This window comes from Stylophora pistillata, chromosome 3, assembly GCF_964205215.1.
Source record: "Stylophora pistillata chromosome 3, jaStyPist1.2, whole genome shotgun sequence".
NCBI classification, from domain to species: Eukaryota; Metazoa; Cnidaria; class Anthozoa; order Scleractinia; family Pocilloporidae; genus Stylophora; species Stylophora pistillata.
Genome location: NC_142521.1, coordinates 18,403,111 through 18,425,000, shown reverse-complemented (window position 1 = coordinate 18,425,000; position 21,890 = coordinate 18,403,111). Strand labels below are relative to the sequence as shown.

The window sequence follows — 21,890 nt, the reverse complement described above, 5'->3', positions numbered from 1 at the left end:
CTTTGTTCGGCGCTTTGTCCTTGTTGACCTTTGTGAAAACAATTTCTAATACTCCTCATAGTTGAAATGAGGTGAACTGTCGTGTGGTTGAAGGTCAAAATACATACTAAAATTCAAAAGGAAAAGGTGTAAGCCTCCACAAGCTACCGGAAAGTGAAATATTAGAGAAAAATAACCTGCGAGGACTGCTTGTCAAACCCTGCAAAACCTCAGAACTGTCAAAACGAAGACTTCCAGCGAGATATACAGGCATGTAAGTTTTTCTTGTTGACCTTCACTTCGAACAGAAAGCTATGCTTACCTTTTCCACATTCAACACAAATTTCAGTTACATATCCTATGAATATTTTCAAACCATTTTATTGTAAGCGAATAAATTGAAGCTCGAAATAGTGACACCGTGTGTGGTAAATTCTCAGTCGCCACCCTTGATCAAAGCCGATTTCCAACATCATGCGCTTTTCCAAGTATTGTATAAATATATCTTGTCTTCCCTAAGTCTGTTATGAGTCCACCGAGTAAATTTTCTTTACCCCACCAGTCACATTCTCCTGCGTAAAAAAATTAAATGACATTTAATACATTGCCGGCAAATAATCAAGACAGACACTGTATGACAGAGGCGACTTTTGGCGCGCATCGAAAATAACAAAGCTCTACTTCTCACAAGTCGCGACATTTCAAACATTTTAGAAGAAAAAATACTGTGTTGAAGCGAATTCTAAGCAAGAAAAATAAAAAAAAACACCATTGCATATCAAAGGTAAATGCTGAAACAAACAATGTTTAATTCGTAATAATCAACTTATGCCTTTTGTCGGCGTTAATTAGGGCCTGATAAGTTAACTCACATGTGTACATATGACTTACCTTAGTGTGATAGGAACAGTTTACGGTTTTCACCATGCAATTTTTGCGGGAATGGCTTGGTGTCCTTCATGTTAAGAATTTGGCGAAATATAGCTCCCCTCTGCGCAACATAACTCGATTACAGTCGAACCCTGTAATAAGCGGTCATTAATAAGCGGTCATTCTGTGATAAGCTGTCACTTGTCGAAGTCCCGAATTTAGTTCCCCTTAATCACTGTAATTTTACCCCCATTAAGCAATCACCTCTATTTAGCGTTCGTGGTCACCCTTTACCAAGTTCTAACGGCTTGTTTTTTACTGTCCTCCACCTGTACTGAATGGTCTTCGAAAGCGGAACCACTCAAGTAAAACTAAGAGCAATCTTTGAAGTAATTTTTGAGCTATCTTTTTTTTAAGAGAAAGAAAAAAAAAACATTTTAGCGTATCGATTGGCATGTTGCTTGCACCAGTCCGGCAGAGCGTCAGAAAAGAGAGAATTTTGCAGCGACGAATGCTCAAAAGGGCCACTAAATTTGCGGAGTGATTTTAAGGCCGCGAGTTTAACGGGTGATCCTATTCGATGAAATGATGGAATAGTGGAATGGCGGAATGACGAAACATCTTACAACGCGGAACACCTTGTACTGTGAAACAAAAGTCTCACAAAAATGGAACTGCGATGAATTAAGAAAATAATTCATAGTTAACAGACAAAATTTAAAGAGGTCTAGTTCTAGGATAGACCGAGGGAGGAAAGGGAGGTTCTTGAGCTAGCCCTTTAAGATATCATAACTATTATTATTGCACGACTCAGGCAGTCAGAGGGCCAATAACTAAAATGAACCAATCAAAATGTTCTATTGCCGGTCAATATTCTCTCAGTATTGGACCGGGCTGTCCCGAATGGTCCCGAATGATCCCGAATGATCCCGAATGATCCCGCACTTGTGTCCCTTTGAATTTCAGTCGTATAATAAATCTCTTATTAACCAAGCTTGCTCGGGACCGTACTGGAAGAATATCGGCCCTCGGTCTTTTTTGTACGGACCGAGCGCAGCGAGGTCCGTACTGTCAAGACCTCGGGCCGATATTCTCCCAGTACGGCCCTCGCGCTTGGTTAATAAGATATATCTATTGTTATCATCATTGTTATCAATATTGAGCGTCAATTAGGCCTAGTTTATACATCGCGCTACAGTCCAACTTAATTCAGACGAATTTAATTTAAGGTCCCACAAGCGATTAAATTCGACGATGGCGCGACGTCTAAAACGAATTAAATTCGTGTGGTAAATTAAATTCGTCCTAGACGTTTTAGACCTAGTTTATACGTCGTGCTACAGACGAATTTAATTCCATTAAATTCGTCGTTTCGTCGACGTAAATCGTGCCGTGGTTTTATGCGTCGAAATCAACACGGTCGAATTTAATTCGCTTCCCAAATGCAATGCCTCTGGTCAGCGGTGTCATTTTGAAACAAACATGGCGCGGTTGAAATACATTAAGAAAATGTATGCATTTCATTCGACGCGACGCTAGTGCGACGTTAAAACTGAAGACGCGTGATCGATATTTTATCCGTCTTAACAAGACGGATAAAACGTCAACGACGAATTTAATTTACCTGACGACAACACTCGTCATGCAAGACTAGCAATGTGATATACCTGATAGAATGCAGCAAATGTAACGATCAGTACGTAGGCGAGGCAGGTCACACAATTCACCACCGTGGCAATCAACACCGTAGCGACATCAAGGGTGGACATAAAAACATACCCTCTGTCAGACGTTTTAAGAACTGTGGAGTTGACCATCTTAAACTTACGGTTATTGAAAAAGTTAGAAGTCAAAATCAGGTAATCAGAAAAGCAAGAGAAAATTATTGGATATTAAGACTCAATCCTACGATCAATAAGCTTACTACATGAATTATAACTACTTTAATTTATCTATTTTAGACACCATGACACGTTTGGCTGTTATCTATTCTATTTTTATATTATTACGTCATGACATGTTTACCATTGACACGAATTTTAAATTTGAATATTGCTCATGTAATATTAGTATGCTCCTGAGGAAGACCGAGACGGTCGAAACGTCGAGCTAATAAATCAACAAAGCTACATTGGAGTTGGCCTCTTGACCATTACATTTCTGCTCTTATATATATATATATATAAGAGCAGAAGGCCGAAACAGTACTGTCTGCAGTTAGTTATATATATATATATATATATATAACTGCAGGAGTAGTGGCCACTCCCTGTAGTTGACCGTAGGTTCGAACCTATCACGTTTTTTACTTGTTGCTTCCTGTTTAAGAAAACACAAAATTCCTTTGTTATCTTCGAAAACATTACTTCCGAGAATCACAAACAAACGTTTCTCTAAACAGTAAAACTCTCGACAATGAAAAGCTTTCAACTCTGGTTCAGCAAAATCCACGGTCAAAGTAAAGCGCGGTAAGTCAAATATTTTGGGGGTTTTGGTAACGATTCAAAACAGGAAGATGAATGACCTTCTGCCCTTCAGACATGTTAAGATTACCCAGTCACGGCAGTCAAAAACCAACCCGGAAACTAACCAACCGTTTTCTCTATTTCGTGGCAATTCCAAGGTAATGTTCAAATATTGCGAAAAAGGGACTTTCCCTTGCACCTTAGACTGTATATTCTATTAATGCCCTGTCAGCGCAGCTGAATTAACCACGTGTTATGGAAAAAAGTGCAATATAAATACCATAGAGACAAAACATACGAAGTTCCCAATATCAGTCCGTTACACTGTTCACATCGATGGTTTAAACAGTTTCATTCACTTAGTCCTTAAATCATACTACGCGATTGTCAACAATTCAAGCCTATTTAGACAATGCTTGCTGGTCTTTGAAAAAAGGTCATTGGGGCAAAGGATTACAAGCATTGTTTGAAATCAGATACGGCATTGCTGCTTCAGTTCTACAGAAACTGTCGATACTTTTACACACTCATCAAATATTTTGAGGTGCAGCGTCTCTAGTGACAGTTAACCGAGCAATAGTTTGGCTTTTGATATCCTTGTGTTTAGTTTGGATTTCAATATTTTCCTCTCTCGTCAGGTTTCGACGTGAATTCCTTTGATTTTTCGACGGCTGTGTGAAGGAAAGATGTTTTCCCAAACGATATTCACGCCGTTTGTTGGGTTATTGATCCTGGTCGTTGCCGTGTTAGGTGAGCAGTACCCTTCAGCGTATAAATAACTTGTTAGAAGAGATATTTCAGTTTGTACTTTCTAACTCTGGCGTGACTACTGAGGTATTTTACTGATTCAAGTTATCGTCACAAAAATGGAATAACATCCACACCTCAATACATCCCTTAAGTAAACTGAATTTATATTTCATATATTCATCTCACATCATATTCTTCGTGATTTTCAGTTTTTAGTGCAAAGCACAAATTTAAATCAAAATAACAATACGGAGTATCGTTTGTTTCAAAGATCACCCTATGATTTCCCGCAAATTTATTTATTTATTTAATCACTTTCACCAGAGCGTGGTGAGGGTCGCACAACAGAGCGAGGCTCCAAATTAAGTGCGCCCTATATCCCACCCATCCCACCCCAGGGGAGGACATCCATCACACAGTAATCTCGTGTGTGGGAAATTAACGTCTCCTACCCCAACCCTGCAGGAGGCGGGACCTCCATTTATTCGTCCCTATCCGAGAAGACTAGAATATCTAACCATTTCTTGATGTTATAGAAAGGTAGCAAATTCTTCTCAATTATTTTAAGACCCTGAGTGACAGGATTTTCAATAATTTTTTCATGAGCGGCTGCCAACGATTTAAAGGCGGCTGTACCCGGAAAAGAAGCTGTGATGCGAAATCCAAACACGAAGGGCTGCTTGCTGGCAAAACAGACAGCGATAATAGGTTTTTCAGGCGCCGGTAGATTGCTAGTCTCCCTCGCAGCCGGTTTTTTTTCGGATGTCACGCAACGCTCCCCCAAAAGAACATTTGGGGGAGCGTTGCGTGACATCCAAAAAAAACCGGCTGCAAGGGAGACTAGTAGATTGCTGGTAAACGGCCTTTTTTGAAACCCTGTCTTTAGGACATACACAGGTTGCGAAATCGAAGTAGGTGTGACAAGCTCTTTCCGGTGGTTTCTAAGTGTAGTTAGATCTCGGAGTTCACAAATAAGAACGCCCCCAGTTTTTTTTTTTTTTTTTTTTCCGTCTAGACCTAAATGCACAAACGTAGCAAAGAAGCTACGAGCTTGACTGACCTTAGTTCCCTGTTTATCAAATGAAACCAAACTTATGCAAGAGACAATACCAAAATGCTTAAACTAATTTTCTGCTTTATTTGAATAAGCAGCGTTACTATACTGGTCCGCCTGTGTTTATTCAAGACACCCAATTTAATTAGTTTACTACAGATAAGCCATTTTATTTTTGACTGCTAAGCCCAAAATTGACTCTTGCGTGAGTAGAGCCGCGGTAGATAAAAAAAAAAAAATGCCAATAATTGGATAAACTAAAAGGTGATGTCTACTTACAACGCAAATTAACGTCCTTTCGATTCCATAGATGTCTACTTTAATTTCCGTGAAATGCTTGCGAACCACTCATTATCACGAGAAAGTTCAAACGAAGACGTTAATTGCTATAAAAGATTTTGTGCCCGGCTAGATTCGTCAACAAAAACACTAGATGAGTTGTTGTTTGTGGACTGGCTCCAAAGTTTTTCCTTGTGATATACTTACGAACCATAAGTTATCATCAGAAAGTTCGAGCCATGACGTCAATTAGAGCAGTACTTAACTATAAGTTGTCAACAGAAAGTTCGAGCAGTGACGTCGTTGGAGCAAAAATAACATTCTATTGATCTCAAGTAACACAAAATTAAATATCCTTGCGACTACTGAGGAACCAGGTTTTGTAGTGCCTGCCGTTACGCTATGTAAATTTACCGCAGTTCAATCAGGGAAATCCGACTCTGTTTCACAGTATTCTTCGAGAAAACTTAAATGATATCCGTTTCGTTCAAATTCTACGCCAGGGGGGTTTCCTTTCTATCAACAAGTGCAACAGTATATGTTGATATGCTCCTGACAAGAGCCAATACAAAAGATTTTATGATTTTATGCCTTGTTGACCAAGTGAGTTACATGCTATTCAAATCGATGGCGTTGCCAAGGGCTTTCTGTATATAAGCCTTAAAATCGGTGATGATTTCCGATTAAGTTGTCAAAACAAAACGTCGGGCTTTGTTCATTAACAACAGCCATTCCATTCGCCTCAACAGAAAGATTTAAATTGAGGCGGGCTCTCCATTAATGGAAGCAATCGAGGAAATTGACTAGGGAAATAATTTCCTAATATCCTAGGGAAACGCCGTTTTTGGCTTGCCTCACTTGTTTTTCGATCGTCTCCGCTAAGTAAGGGCGGAATACTTTTTAAGTGACTTGAAAGTCAGATAGCTGCCCCGGATATTTATGAAACTGAATTAATTGAGCGAAACAGGAGAAAAGTGGCATGACATGGTTTGGAGAAAAGTGGCATGACATGGTTTGGAGAAAAGTGGCATGACATGGTTTGGAGAAAAGTGGCATGACATGGTTTGGAGAAAAGTGGCGTGACATGGTCTGGGGAAAAGTGGCGTGACATGGTTTGGAGAAAAGTGGCGTGACATGGTTTGGAGAAAACTGGAGTGACATGGTTCGGAGAAAAGTGGCATGACATGGTTTGGAGAAAAGTGGCATGACATGGTTTGGAGAAAAGTGGCGTGACATGGTTTGGAGAAAAGTGGCGTGACATGGTTTGGAGAAAAGTGGCGTGACATGGTTTGGAGAAAAGTGGCATGACATGGTTTGCTTACGGGATTAATTAGAGAATCGAACTTATAAGTGACACCATGGTGTCGCAGACACGACGTTTAATGTAATCTCTTTGGTGTAGTTGGCAGATCGTAAACCTTATATAATCTGCAGATATTGAAGGAATTAATTATACATTATTTAACAACATAATATTCAAAGTCGTACGAAGTTTAACATTGGTCACTGAATGAACCCCCACCCCACCCCATTGCCCAGGTGCCTTTGTAAAAACCCAAAAAGACTGATTCAAGCTTTTGAATTCGCTTCCAGAAGGAGAAAGTTCTGCAGATACAAACACCACCAACGCAAATGAGTGAGTCGTACTTAGTTATGAAGTCTTCTATTTTGTCTCACAATGTTACATGATAAATATCATTTCCATCTTCCACTTCATACCGCTGACCTCGAGCAGACGATGAGGTCGACCGTGGTTACGTGCCACGAGTTATGAGGCGCCATACTCCGCTGCGATTAACTCGTTTCCAAGAGCTGTTATTTAGTGCATTTCGTAGGTGTGTTCTCTGGTTTCAGCTGTTGACGATCAACTAATCAATAATTTTAGGTTTTTATATTTTAATAGTTTTTCCTATTTAGTAATGCTAACGTAAGTTTTTCTTTTCTCATATACTGTAATCAGTTCTCAATCGTGAACATTAATATTAATTCTTTTAAAATTTTTAAATGATTAGGTATATGGTTTCAAATTGTAAATAACTGCTATCAAAGTGCAGTATAATACTTCAAAAAGCAACGTCAGACGAAGATATTTAAGCATTGTGTAATCGAAGAGAAAAGTACAAATCGTTGCTGCAATTAACCAAAATGAAGTCTTAAAGACTTAATTTCACAGTATATATAGGAATAAGCGATCAATATATTAGGTTGTGGTTGCACATCAAGGCCTTATCCACTGTGCTAGACGAGAGAAATCCTCTTTTAGCCCGAAATATTACCCTATCGAAAATGATACTTTTCAGAAACGTTCTGTTGTTATTCTACTCGACCGCCTCCCAGTCAGCTCAATGGATAGACCGCTGGACTGTTATGCGGGAGGTCGAGGGTTCGAACCCCGGCCGAACCAACACTCAAGGTCTTAAAATAATTGAGAAGAATATTCTTCCTTTCTATAACATCAAGAAACGGTTAGATATTCTAGTCTTCTCGGATAGGGACGAATAATTTTCCACGCATGAGGTTTCCTACATTAATTTCCCACGCATGAGGCACAAAAAGATACCTCAAACCTCCTACCTCGGCGTCCGCTCCTTGCTCGCAGCGCGCTTGCCTTCACCCGCGTGAAAAACGAAGAAGACAAAAGCACGCTTGTTCTGCAGGCTGAAAAGCAGATCATAGATGAATGTTGAGACAAAAAGTCTTTTTTTACAATTGTCATGCATTCTAGTCTGACACAAAGACAGTGCTTCAATGTAGAAAACGCTTTGCTCTTCACATTTTTCATGCGCACGCCCAGGAATATATCGAGCTTTCCTGCTGTTAGTCGCCGGAAGTTATTGTTAAGTTTTCAGATTTATCCACCTCCAGAATTTTGAGGGTAGAAATTACATCCCAAATTTATCCAACGTAGCACACAAGTGCACAAGTTTTTGGCTTTCTTTAAGAACCAATAACGCTTAATACCCTCTTTACAGATGTGTTCCCGCGGCGGCGGGTATTGGGAGCAAGCAGTCAGCAGCCTTCGATGGGCCACTTTGTAGACCCTACCAACGTTTGTTTCCGAACGGTTACTGCAAACACATTCTTGGTTATCAAAACGTCTACGCAAGAGATTTTTCCGAGAATGAACAAAAACTGTTACAATATCAGATAGCGAAGAACTTTGTTTTGCGGACTCGAAATTCAACTGGCAACATTAAGGGACAAAAATACATCGACAACTCTTACAATGTACGTCAGAGCTGTCTGGATCTAGTGGACGATGTGTACTGCCATCACTACTTTAAACGTTGCTTCATGGATTCTAGTCCTCCATTTGTGTGCAAAGAAGCGTGCACGCATATGTTTTATCACGATTGTGATCGAGAATTTAAGATTGTGAAAACGTTCATGGAGGAAAGAAAGAATACATTTTACCCGTTCTACTTTGATATCATAAATTGTACGCGGCTGCCATCAAGGAACGAGTCTTCGCAGTGCTACGCTCCTGACAAGATACGAGGTGAGTGAGGGGTCGTTGAATTAAACGTAATTTAAAAAGGACAGCACACGCAGTGTACCTTGTAATCACGAGAAAGTTTCGTTTCAAAGAATGAATATAAACCTTACCGATGAATACTTTTTATTTTTCCCTCCTTGTGGTCAGATAAATTGGACGTGTTAGAGAGTGAAGGTAAGTCCCATCTTGAACTATCTAACAATTGGAGTATCATTATCTCGCACAAAAATCGAATTATTATTGTTATCATCATCAATCTACGTATTGTTCAAAACAGCACCATAGAGGCTCATTTTTATATCTTTGTGTTGTTTACAACTGCACACTGTTAAGCGTCTTAAGGAACAGAGCAGAACACAGGCAGCCCAAGCTCACGTCCGCTTTTCTAGCAGTGAGCTTGGGCTGCCTGTGAGCAGAACAGAACACTGGATAATGACCCGAACTTTTCCGTGTCATGTCTACCTTTTTTTATCGCACCTGAAACGGAGTTCTCCATGTTTTTACCCGTTTTGCAGATTGCTACTATGGTGATGGACGCGGCTACCGTGGTAACAAAAGCGTCACAGCATCTGGGTTTTCATGTCAGTCGTGGAATTCTCAATGTCCCCACAAACACGATATTCATGGACATGTTTACCAAGCGATAAATGACAGTAGAAATTTCTGTCGCAATCCAGAAGGACTTGCCAAAGGTGGGCCGTGGTGTTTCACAACCAACAGGACCGTGCGATGGGAGTTTTGTAATGTGCCTAAATGCCCCAAACGACGTAAGTATAACGAGACGACATATGTGTATCAAAACGGCAGTGGGACGTTGCTAGTGCACTAAGACGACGTAAAGTAATAAAACGACGTAATTTCAGTTAAACGACGGGGTGTGCTGAGACCACGTAGCATATCATCAGGAGACAACCAAATGTAGGTAGACAACGCAAGTGTACGAACACGACGAAATGTACCGAGATGACAAAGTGCACTGAGATGACGCGATCACGTTGGAGATTTCTCACAGATGTCTTCTCCCTTGACCCAAGCGAGTGACAGATGCTTTTTACAATAATAATAATAATAATAATAATAATAATAATAATTTAATGACTTATATTGCGCAATTATCAATAAAAGAATTTTCAATTACGCATTACAATTAAATGTTAAAAATTCAACTCTGCATAGATACTAAAAACTTAAACTGTTCACTTAGAAGATGTAGAAATATAAAAATTACATGCAAAGAATTTAAAAGCTTTTGCAATAAAAAGTCTTAATGGCTTTCTTAAACTTGTTTAAAGATTGGGTATATCTGATAGAGCCTGGAAGATCATTCCATAGTTTAGGGGCTCTTACATGGAAAGAACGATCGCCGAGCGTGGTGAGTGTTTTGCCCTTTCAAGGAACAAGGGGTATGCTGTCATTAACATTTGAACGATCGAGTTAATTATGAGCCGTGATTCTTACTCCATCCCAACACATCATTTGAGTCGACATTGGTAATCCTAGCAGTATACATAAAGCTTGTCACTTAGTATTGAAACTGGCCTCGTACAACATTGAACTCTTTGTGGTTCAGTTCTTGGAGCGCCAGAAATAAAGTCGGTCTCGATCGGCAGGGCTCTCTCCCCTTTCCCACTCCACCTCACGGGAACTAAGTCCTTACTGGGTCCGGCAAACACTCGTGCCGAAGAATCTTTTTGACATATTTTTTAATTTTTTTGAAGCACCTTCAAGCCCACCAGTTGACTTTCATGGTCACAACGTGAGTTCAACAAGCATTTATGTTAGATGGGGAGATGTTCCAAAGCCCTCTGCAAATGGGATACTTCTTGGATATTACGCCACCTGTAAGGCTGTCAAATCCTCGGAGAATTATTCCGCGGAGTTCTTGCCTGAAGAACATCGCTGGGAACTGAAAGGTCTCAAAACCTTTGCTAATTATAGATGCTGGATAAGAGCGTACAACAATTACGGAAATGGCAGTTGGAGTGAGGGATTGGTCATTTCAACCGATGAAGCTGGTATGTTACTATCAGGAAACCATGATGTGATTATTTATTGATGAGTTGGGAACTTGTAATGTTAACAATCTTCAGTTGAAAGTCGAAAGAACTATGAGTTTCTCTGTTTTTTGTTTCTTTCCTTTACTGTGTGACTAGTTCTGGCAAATCGTGCCATATTCGCAACCACTCCTTCTCAAAACTATAATCAGGAGCGTAATTAGCCAATAGGCCCCGTAGACCCGGGCCTTTAATTTATTGTCCACCGGCTTGACTTTTTTAAATACGACTCTCGCAAATGTTGACCAAAAATTGAACTTTCTCAGGTCGGGAAAAGGCCTACAACAAGTTGAAAAGCTGGCTACACGCCTGATAACCAGTAACCAGTCAATTTACTTGTTCAAGCCGGTTGCTTTGAGTTCACTGTAGTTGATCCTTTCTGATATTTTTCTTATCTTTGTCAATGTGATTACTGAGTTGGTTTTAGATTCACGACCCTTAGTCGAAACGTGCTGTAGCCAAAACATTAACCCAAGGATAAGAGCAAAGAATAATCTTTAAGATTAATCTTATTTGTTTTAAGATACTCAACAATTTAGCTCCTGATTATTTGGTTGACCTAATTCATGTTTATGAACCTACGAGGTACCTTCGCTCATCTTCAGACAAGTGGCGTCTTATTATCAAACCCTATAACTTAAAGACATATGGTTTAAGGTCTTTCTTAGTTATTGCCCCTATACTTTGGAACGATTTGCCTATTGACATTAGATCAATCCATGATGTAAATAAGTTCAAATCTAAATTGAAGACCTTTCCTTTTAAGCGAGTTTATGAACTATCTTAGGTTCTCCATTTTATAATTTTGTTATTATGTATATATGATATGTATATGATTTTAGTCCTTTTTGAAGCATTGTAAAGCGCTTAGCACTGAAAAGTATAGGCACTATATAAATATTTTTATTATTTTATTAAGGATTTAATTGCTATGATAAGTAAGCATCCTGAGTCGCTTAAGGAGATTCCTTAGTATGGCAATGCGCAACCACCCTATATTCGCATAACATTACCCATAACTCTTTGCAAATAAGTGTACGTACCAACGACTTTTCTTTTCTCAGTCAATATGGACGAGCTTAACACAAGTGCAGTGGTCTTTGCCCCTAAAGGAGCGCGTTCACCAACATCTTTTCATTACATTTTTCGAAGCAGTAGTGAGGAACAATGAAGGAAAGTTTTGATACTAGCCATTACGTATTAAAGAGTTAATCCTTTAATCGGCCTCAATACCTTGTTGTGTTATCATTACACAGTACCTACAGCTCCCCCAGATCATCTAAGAGCCAGGAATCTTAGTTCTACCAGTCTTCAGGTCCAGTGGGACCCAATCCCTCTTGGGTCTCGGCATGGAAAAGTACTTCAATATAAAGTGAAAGTACACCAATATGGGCTGGCAGGACGGCGACACCTTATTACAAGAAAAACAAAGGAAAGGTCACTCACACTTTACAAACTTAAGAAATACATGAAGTATGTGATTGTAGTGTCGGGGATGACAAGAAAAGGTGATGGACCCGCTGTTGAGTCTGTAGTGCAAACTGATGAAGATGGTGAGGAAAACACAAAAATTACACTCACACACATAAAACAACTAGCAAATCATATTGACTATAGTTTGATAAAGATGATAAAAGTCCCACCTGCACTGACGCGTTTTCGTTGTACCAATTCAAGCCGAACGGGCACTTTCATAAAACGTTTCGAAAGTTGAATCTTTCGAATACGTATCGTTTTGAAACAAAAGCGATTCCAGTGTGAACAGTGGAAAACGAATTGTTTTGAAAATTGTACAGTAGAAAGCGTTTATCAGTTTCGCTTCCATTAGCGTATCCAGATGCATGAAAAAATAGAGATTCCCGAGAGGAAAATGCATTCGTGTTGAAAAATGAAAACTACCAACGGAAGTGTTAGCGAGGGTTGGCAAAAATATTTTGCCTAGTTCAGCTTGAGACGAAAACGGAAACTTTTAAAAACACAGTACTTTGGCCAGGGCCTGAGAACTATGGATTCTCCAGTAGAAGGGTCCTGTACAAGTATCTTGAAAAAATTTGAGATCCTGTTGGGCTGTTTCATCATTGCCAGGAACAGCTCTTGCGTGAAAAATAAGGAGAGAGGGGGCTGTGCCGCTGTGGTCCTTCCGATTTATGTTGGGTACTTTAGCAGCGGATCATAGAGAGACCATGGCTACAAAAGCAGTAGACTAAGTTCTCAAATGAGAAGTGTTCTTAAGACTACTAGAAACTGCAATGAATGACAAACAGTGTTCATCTTTTCCAGTACCAGATCGCCCTCCATCAGACATAACCGTTTTAAGCGTGAGCACTAATGTGGTTAAAGTCATATGGGGCCCAGTTCTTCAGGAATATACCAATGGAGAAATACGTGGATACAGAGTACTCTACAACGATACGTCAGTTTCCAAAAATGCATCAGTTTCATCCAATCAAACATCTGTAGAGGTCTATGGACTAAAAGCGAACACGAAGTACAGTTTCCATGTCCTTGCATTTACAGCAAAAGGTGATGGAGCCAAAAGTGCGGCGTTCTCGGCCAAAACTTTGTCAGGCATGTAGTAGATCACATGTTAACTTGTTACCGGTCAATTAACTGACTTTTTGCTAATTGAATTGTTGAATTACTGATTAATCCAACCTCGTTCCCAGGGCCTTTTCCCTTAGTTCCCTTTTCCCGCCCCATCCCCAACTACTGGGAAAAGGCCCTGGGAGCGAGGTTGTGATGGATCGATTATTTAGTGACTGACCTACTGACGGCCGACTGTCTGACTATACGAACGGTTGGACGCACGGACGTAGATTAGTGTCTTAATGGGATGGTATCTCTGACGGTTGATAGTTAAAAATGGGCCTTCTTGATGGTGGATGGTAAAATATGAAGGCCATTTTACGTTTGGCAGTAAATTTTTCGGAATAGGAGTTTATTTATTGTTATCAAGGCTTTGAATAAGCCAATATATTTTGCCAAAATTTCTTTAAAATCAAATCGAAATGATAGCCCAAAAGCTGTCTTCAAGAACTAGTTAAAAAGCATAGAGATGTAAGGACTCCTCTTGCAAAAACATCCGGTAAATGCTGAACCTGATTGTTTAAAGCTAGCGTACATAAACTCCGTTTTCGTCTTTATTGGGAATATCTGAGAGATTTGACGGCTAATTTTGGTTGGCCTTCTTCACAGTTAACGGAAATCGAGCAGTTATGACGGCTGACGATAAATATTTTGGTCAGTTGAGTGTTAGTGGTCAACCCCTCTGAGGCCCTCATGGCCGGATAGACTGACTGTCCTCTCTACATCTTTTAAAAATACTGTGACAATCACTTTGGATTTTCATTCGAAAAGGTTCCAGAGAAAGTTGCCAACCCATCGATCCTTGGTGGTAAATCTATCAAGTTTTTAAGGGGTATTTTCTTACTACTGAAGAGGCCGCAGTAGAATTTACACGCTCAGTAAACAATAGGACATTAATTATAACTTTCCTACAGACTTTGAATGTCATTTGTTCTCTCCAAGACGTTATTATCTGCGGTAAAAATACATTAGATTTTGTCTCCCAGTGGTCCGTATGGCCAGCGTATGGAGGAAAAGAACTGGGGGGGGGGGGGGAGGGGAAGGGGGGAGGGAACGTTTATAAGAGCCCGAAACGGGATCGTCATCATCGTAAACTCCCTCAGTCTTACAGCTATGTATGCCAGCTACACAAGTCATTCTTCACAGCTAATAAAGGCTGAAAGTTTCTAAAGAAACTGTGGTGCTGCGTCGGTGTTAGCCCTTCGTCATCGCTCTGACGAAGGGCTAACACTCGAAACGTCAGCTTTTTTATTCGTTACGGTGGCCAATTTACAATTTCAACTTAGTTGATATAACCAATTCTTACAGTTTGAATAAAAGTTGTATTTATAAGCTCACATTTAATCAAATTCCATCTTCTTACTTACACAACAGAGAAACCCACCACTGGCCCAAGCTCCAGACTATCACATGGTTCAAACGGTAATAGAGAAACTACTGCATATATAACTTTACTTCCGCTTACTGTTAGACGTTGATAACGTTATCTTATTTGCAACTGAATTTCTTTCGTTAGTCATTTCAATTTTGATCCATGTATCGATCTAGTTGATAAAGGACAGTACAACAAAATATAAATACATAAAGAGCGGTTTTGGATTGAGTGTCGAAAGCGATCGAGAACTGCTTTGGTACTCACTACACTTGGTGACTGAGTCTAAGACAGGCTTCAACTGATGATATAAAAAAAAATTTCAAACAAATCGCGAAATTAAATGGGCGCATTTTCATTTGTCCGGTGCCGTTAACGCGGTTCTACACTGAGCTCTCATTGGCTCTTTGTAAATGTTTTCGTAATTCTGACAGGCATTAGTTTCTGAACCAATCAAAAGGTGCAGTTAAACACAATCTAGACGTTTCACACTCAATTAAAAATTCCTCTGAGAAGAGTAACTGATTTAGATGTAATCGTAAAATAACTACCGTGTCTCCTGTGCGGTTTTTACAGTGGATATCATTGTGAGTGCTGTGTTTTCTGGATCCATTGCTTTTGGAGCAGTTTTTGTATTGGTGTACTTTTTCCGAAAGAGGAGGATGGCAGCATTAACTAACGACAGTGAACACGGTAGGTTCAATTCTCGTTGCCATGTTCCCACCAATAACGTAGCTCCATTTTCTGCCTTTAAAAGCACACACAATCCACAATTCCTCTATTCGCTCCGACGAAGGGCTAACGCTCGAAACGTCAACTTTTGTAATCGTTACGGTGGCCAATTTACCATTTCAACTTTGTTGATATATCCAAATTATTTCGTTACCCCCACCGACGCAGCCCCAAACGGTTTCTTTAGAAACTATCAGCCTTTTGATCAGTGATTCTACAGGCACGAATGAGTTTTTTGGCTCTTAGGAACCAGTCATTATTTATCCTCGGGAGGGAGGGGGTGGAGAATTTTCGGGGAATCATATGGTTTACAGGGGAACGGAGAGGGATCAATTGTCGCCAACAGAGGAGGGTTCCTAAGATTATCGCAGAACCTAATTTGGAGGGGGGGGGGGAATCAGGTAAATTTTGTCGTGACAAAGATCTTCCATCCCTCCTTTTCCCCCAACCCCTTCCGATAAATAATCACCGCTTCCTTGGTTTCTAGGGGCGTGGCTAAAGGTGAACCTAGGTGACAAGTAATCTTCATTGTCCGCTGAAAAAAATGATAATTTATAGCACGCCAAGGCATGCTATCTAACGCTAGTAAACTGATTATTATGGTCTCCTCTTTTGGAAAATATTACAGCAAAAGCTCCTTGTTTCCACGAGACAATTAATACTTAAACATCACAAAAAAAAAGCGAGACGAAAGTGAATTGTACATCTTTGCCTATAGCTGTTCACCTGAGAATTTGATTTGGCACTCAAAGCCCAAGTTTCGAAGTTGTGTAAAAGTGAGCACAGTGAAAATATTCAACTGTACCCAAATAGAGATCGCCATGTCTAAAAACATACGCCTCATGTTGCTATGTTTTTGAGTCACACCTTACGTCATAAAAGATTTGTCTCTTGCCCCTACTACCAGAAGTGACCGCTAGGTAACTAAGTTCTTCTTCCAATGTGAAAACATTGTTCAGCACAAAGGTGACAAGAAGAAACACGTAAAAACACACGTGATCAATCCCCAATGGTTTTAGAGTTGAATCTGATTGGTTGAGACGATGGCGTTAATTATATGGACCAATCACAGAGCGAAGTGAGGAAAGAAACCAATCGCGCAAACTCTTGCCCCTAATACCCCCTAAAATTGTGGTGTAGAAATACACTAGAAACGGAACGAGAATGATTTGGGACAGAGGAGATCAACATTGATTTTTAATGACAAACATGAGATGTACAAGCTGTTACGAGGCTCTTTTAAACACCCACGCTTCGTGAGTGACACCATTACTTCGTAGGACTGTTACTGAAAATGTTTGTTTTTGCTCTTGCTTGCCTTATTAGGTATCGGTTGTCAAGTGACACCTTATGCTGTCTCCTCCGTAAATTGGTTAGAAAACGTCATCAACACCCAGGTACATGGATATGAGACGATAGATGACGATAACGTCCCTTGCAGAAATGGCCAACCACGTTACATCAACATCAATCCTGATGGCTCCCTCAACCTTCCACCACACTTACGGGAAATTGTTATCCACTTCGAGAAACTCTACGAGAACACAAGCTACAAGCAGCTACGACGGTTTGGAAGGCGACGATCACTTGGAGGAGCAGAGGATCAGAGTGGAAACCCCATGTACGACAAGCTTCAACGAGAGATTTCCTTAACTTCCTCAGACCAGGGTGGAGGTTGCAGACAACAGGTGCAGGCCATATTACATGTAACTCCGGCAACGCAACACAGGGAAAATCATTCGATAGATTTGGGTGAGTTACGTCGTGTTGCTAAGGATCTTCAAAGTGACATGGAGATGACAGAAGTGGTTTCTAATAAAAGCCAAAAGCGACGGCGCCGTTTCTCTGTAGATCTGGGTGAGGTACGAGGGTTCATTGCTCTCACAGAGATCTGCAGCTCCGCTGAAGAAGGGCATGACGCTTCACCTTACCTCCCGAAAATAGAACTAACAAACGGCAAGGAAGCGCTGTGTTAGCTGTTTGAAACTGGGCAGACAATCTCACTAAGTCACAAAGATCACTTTCTGTAAGACAAACTTCTCCAAATTGGCGACTGAAAAATTTAAAAAAAGGCAGAAAAAACAATGTTATCAAGCTGGGGTGCAAAAACAATTCCTATGCGTTTAAACCTGAGTGTTTGCGGTCTCAGTTTAGCACCAAACCTGTCTATTTTTTTGTCGTGGTAAAGTCGCCTAGCCGTTTTAAGTACACGGGCTAAAAAAATTTTTTTTCTTTCCTTCATTACAACACAACTTTCGCTTCATGTTAGCATTGGCGTGATATTTTTAATAGTCTATGTTTCAAACTTTTCTTCAAGATAAATCTTCAATTTCAGTCGCCATTTAGGTAAAGTATCGTAGTCGGCAATGTTTAAAGTGAAAAATGAGGCGCAGTTCAAGGGGTTTATAAATAGGATTGTAAGTAATTAGCAACTTACTGTAAGAGGATAATGCATTGCACGTAAGTGACTTGTACAGTTTGAATCCTGAGTCAGTTTGTTGTTACATTGATTCGTACCTACTTAACCGAAGCCATGGTTTAGAAATTATCCCGCGGTTGCAGAAAGTCACAACTGCATTCCGGGGTTTTCGATTTTTGAGTGTTTAGCGGTGGTTTTCAGAGTTAAGAGTTGGTGGTTGGATGCCACGGTAGGAAAAAAAATGCATGTATACTCTCCTTTTCGAGGAGAACGGGAAAATCGAGAGCATTTAGAGAAAATTTCACTTTGGTAAGTGAAAATGACTTCTTAGAAGGAAGTCTATTCATAAGCTATTCTGTAGGAGAAACATTTTACTTTTCTCGCAGTAAGTTACAGTTTTCATATCACACGGGTTATTTCACGAAAAGCAAACGGTTCAGAAAGCTAAGTAGGCTGTTTCTTAGTCGGCAGCTGGCTCTTAGTAAAAACCCTGAGTATTCATCTGCACTCATATGATTGCGATTTTGTTCCTATGTGCAGTTGATTGCCGGAATGCGTAATTAACGACTGTCTGTTAGCCTTTCGTAGTCAACACTTGTATTAATTTTTGCTGATTTAAAGGAATATTAGGCTTGGTAAAAAAAGTTTGATTGCACGAAATATTTATGCAAATGTATTTATTCCATAAAAACTAATAATCAACCGAACTTACGTGAAGCGCGATTAGCGGGCACGCGCTTTGAAACTTCGTAAGCAAGTTACGCGCACGATTTTCGTGTGTGCGAGTCTTAGTTTAGAGTATTTGAGTCGCAATTTTCGAGGTTTTTGGTTTTATTTCTGAGTTACTGTGTTACCGTTTCACCGTTTTCACTTGAATTAATGTGCCTGCTTTTAGCGAGATTTCCGTTTCCGCTTCCGAACACAACCTCTTAACAAAGGTGACGTGTTTATTATTTAACAGACTTGTTTTTCGGTTAGAACCAATATCATTGTCATTGAAAGAGAAGCATGCTCCTTAAACCATAGAAATGTTATCTTTGCCATTTAAAAGAACATATTAAACTTTTATCTTCATTGTGTTTTAAGACTCCAAAGAGTTACTAACCCTATAATTATGTCATGTTCTGCATTTTGTCGGGTTCCTCTGGGTTTCACCAAAACACATTGATACAACTTGTTGGGGCTGGACACATTGTGAGGGTAAACTAACAAACCCATGAATAAAACACAGTGATCCTGTCTAAACTCAAACTGGCAGCCCCTGATCCAGAATCCAGATAGCAAAGCATAGACTGTAATGGAAAGATTTTGTAAAAGTTTGAGTCAGCACTCAGCCAAAGTGTTGCATCTATTCCTGAAGCCACTAGGAGTGTTGTTACTCCCCCCTGAATGGGATGCTAGTCCATTGCAAGTCCTCCCCAGCATTTTAATGGGTTTTTGTAACCCATTTGCACTCCTGGGTGGAGAGAGGAAGTGCGAGTATAAAGTGTATTGCCAAACAACACACTGCTATGACCCACCATGATGCAAACCCAAACATCACTACCTTCAGTCTAGTGCACTAACTGTTGAGCCTTTCCATTTCCTGTATTTGCCACTGCATCTGCCTCAAAAAGTGTGCTATTCATACTTTTAAAACTAGACATTTCTACTAACTCAAATTATTCAGATCTGATTTCCAACCTTAATTTCTAGGAAGTTTGTGAAGGCCGAGAGCATCCTTGTTAGATAACAACACTTACTAAATTACTCCCCTTTGATGACTCAAATCTTAGACCTTATAATTTACTTCTCAAAGTGCTTCATGTTACTTACATCTGAATTTATCCACCATGGTCTTAACTCTGTTGGTTCACAAAGAATCCACATTTGACAAGTTGTTCATGATGACTTCTGCAATTATTGAAAACATATTCCTCCAGTTTACTGGGAATGTTCAATCTGCACTCTATACCTAAAAACAATCAAATACTTTTTTTTATGGTTTAACTCCATGGCTATTGCCAGTGTTGTGGATAAAATATGTATTGAAAAAGAAAAAGCTTAAGGTGGTGGGTATAAAGTGGTTTCAGTATTTCTAAACCCAGATTTTTTGATAGATCAATATTTACATACCTTCCTGTGTTCTCAGTTATTTTTTTAAACATTTCTTAATTAACTACTTCTCACCATGGCAGCTCTTAAGACTCTTATGAAAACGTCTCTAATGTTAGAGTTATATGCCTGACCCAAAGACAAGTCAAGTGATCCCACATGCAAGACACACAGCAAAGACTAGAAGACCACTACTTGCATGCTTGTATGGTGGTACTATTGTGAGTGCCTCTTAATTAAAATGGAGCAATTCTGGCCTGTAAAGTGAATGTATTGAAAATAGGAAAAAAAAAAAAAAAAAAGGTGCATGTGTTTATAATGCTCATTTAAGCTTGCTGCTATGCAACCGACAGTCCAAAATCATAGACATGTATCATCATTAAGTTCAACAGCAAAGTTAATAGATAACAGTATGTGGGACTCTGGTTAGGTGTCTTTTAAATTTGTTATCCAGTTCTAAGAGATCATTCTTCTGGGTGATTAAAAGCCTATAAAAGTAGGGCAAAGGAGAGACAAGGTACAGGTAGGGATGTATTGCATTTAAATAATAATAATATAATAATAATAATACCTTCATCTATTACCTTCGGCGATAAGAATTACGGTAATATTACTATAAAAAAATTCAAAATTCAAAAATTCAAATTCAAAACTTCAAAACACAGCAAATATTATGTATACAATTAAGTTATGTCAAATTAAGTTAAGTTTAGCATCTCTAGCAATAAACGATTGTTTGTGCCTTCTAGTGCGTGATGCAGGTATTCTGATGTGCGCTGGGTTCTTCTTATTAGAAGATCTTAGGTTATGGCCATGATCCGCAGCCTTATCTAAAAAACGTTTACAAAGAAACAAAGATAAATAATGGATAGGGGATTAGGGAACTGGAAAGGCAAAATCTTCAGTCAACAACTTTGGGTTGGTGCTACTTGGAACATTCACTAATGACGACCTGCATAATATAATTTGTGGATTTAGGTTTCAAATAGGTATTCCAGGAATTCAGTAAATTAATGACACTTAAAATTGAGCTTTAATTTATTTTATTAGCATACCAAGAAGTTCTGCAGTTTTTTGAATAAGTTCTTTTGCCACCTCAACGCTTTTCTCACTTGATACCAGAACCTCCAATTCACCAACTTGATACCCAAAACTTGCCTGATCTAAGTCAACTACGACTCCGTCCGGCATCTTATAGACAGTTCTATTCGTTGTAAAACATGCAATCTGTTTGAAGGAACTTCCCTGTACCATGTCCTCGACAGACTTGTAATCTCTGCCAATGTTCGGATAAAGAGAGAGCAACCTCTTATAAATTTCACTTAAAATCTCATTTTCGTCTTCTATCTCGCGGTTGCTTTCGATCCACCGCTCATTTTTCAGTTTCTGAATTTTTAGTTCCCATTTGTTATTTCGTTTCCGCAGCCAGTGACCGTTGAGCGATAGTTCATGGTTTGGTGCGTCAAAGTAAACATCAGTAAAAGTAGTTTGTTGCATAAGTTTTGCTCCTTTCAATTTTAGAACTTTCTCAAAGTCTGGTGGTACACGAAATTTGCTTTCTACTTCGATCATTTGAGAAGAAGATAAGGGACTTCCGCTCACCCACTCTGCTGCCATGTTTGAAATCGACCTCGCAAACGTTTATGGGAATGCTATCGTCACCCACTCCTCCCCTCCCCTCCTCGACAATAATTATTCTCGAAATAAAGTCGTTAAATGTTCATTGTTACTGAAATACTA

At 39.6% G+C, this 21,890-nt stretch overlaps 2 protein-coding genes and 1 pseudogene across 8 annotated transcripts in view; 1 reads left to right on the top strand and 2 right to left on the bottom strand.

Moving 5' to 3' along the window:
• LOC148734867 (uncharacterized) overlaps positions 1-2,640 on the bottom strand; it is a 5,437-nt pseudogene extending 2,797 nt beyond the window's left edge. Inside the window, exons 1-3 of the transcript XR_015998938.1 lie at positions 2,517-2,640; positions 871-1,001; positions 1-551 (exon numbers count right to left, since the gene is read on the bottom strand). The exon at positions 1-551 is cut by the window's left edge and continues 1,589 nt beyond it. The product of XR_015998938.1 is annotated as an uncharacterized LOC148734867 (transcript). The remainder of the gene's footprint in view (positions 552-870; positions 1,002-2,516) is intronic.
• LOC111342435 (uncharacterized) lies at positions 2,586-19,135 on the top strand. Of its 3 annotated transcripts, none has more exons than XM_088754026.1 (12): positions 2,586-2,708; positions 3,953-4,064; positions 6,991-7,033; positions 8,370-8,896; positions 9,041-9,067; positions 9,409-9,660; positions 10,612-10,908; positions 12,204-12,500; positions 13,228-13,515; positions 14,908-14,955; positions 15,482-15,598; positions 16,964-19,135. In XM_088754026.1, the coding sequence occupies exons 2-12, from the start codon at positions 4,001-4,003 to the stop codon at positions 17,611-17,613; spliced, it is 2,610 nt and encodes an 869-aa protein (XP_088610152.1). In that variant the 5' UTR covers positions 2,586-2,708; positions 3,953-4,000; the 3' UTR covers positions 17,614-19,135. The 3 variants fall into 3 exon arrangements, with proteins under 3 accessions (XP_088610152.1, XP_022805267.2, XP_022805252.2); XM_022949532.2 differs by lacking the exon at positions 2,586-2,708 and adding an exon at positions 3,310-3,472; XM_022949517.2 differs by lacking the exon at positions 2,586-2,708 and adding an exon at positions 3,545-3,858.
• LOC111342471 (thiamine-triphosphatase) lies at positions 16,818-21,802 on the bottom strand. Of its 4 annotated transcripts, none has more exons than XR_002695958.2 (4): positions 21,206-21,802; positions 19,872-20,010; positions 19,162-19,348; positions 16,818-17,690 (listed from the first exon to the last, which is right to left on the bottom strand). XR_002695958.2 is itself a non-coding variant. In XM_022949561.2 (3 exons), exons 1-2 carry the CDS (start codon positions 21,765-21,767, stop codon positions 19,895-19,897), a joined length of 678 nt encoding a protein of 225 aa, XP_022805296.2. In that variant the 5' UTR covers positions 21,768-21,802; the 3' UTR covers positions 16,818-17,690; positions 19,872-19,894. The 4 variants fall into 4 exon arrangements, 2 of the variants coding, with proteins under 2 accessions (XP_022805296.2, XP_022805315.2); XR_002695960.2 differs by having other exon boundaries at positions 19,872-19,949; XM_022949561.2 differs by lacking the exon at positions 19,162-19,348.
• Between the last annotated feature and the right edge of the window lie 88 nt (positions 21,803-21,890).

What these genes read in the sequence shown, in the direction of transcription:
- LOC111342471 (XM_022949561.2), bottom strand. Translation starts at nt 21,767, where the DNA reads ATGGCAGCAGAGTGGGTGAGCGGAAGTCCCTTATCTTCTTCTCAAATG. An exon ending in AAAAACTGCAGAACTTCTTG is followed by an intron (nt 20,011 to 21,205) that starts GTATGCTAATAA and finishes GATTGTTTTTAG; the next exon opens with GTATAGAGTGCAGATTGAAC.
- LOC111342435 (XM_088754026.1), top strand. Translation starts at nt 4,001, where the DNA reads ATGTTTTCCCAAACGATATTCACGCCGTTTGTTGGGTTATTGATCCTG. An exon ending in GCCTAAATGCCCCAAACGAC is followed by an intron (nt 9,661 to 10,611) that starts GTAAGTATAACG and finishes ATTTTTTTGAAG; the next exon opens with CACCTTCAAGCCCACCAGTT. An exon ending in AACTAACGACAGTGAACACG is followed by an intron (nt 15,599 to 16,963) that starts GTAGGTTCAATT and finishes TTGCCTTATTAG; the next exon opens with GTATCGGTTGTCAAGTGACA.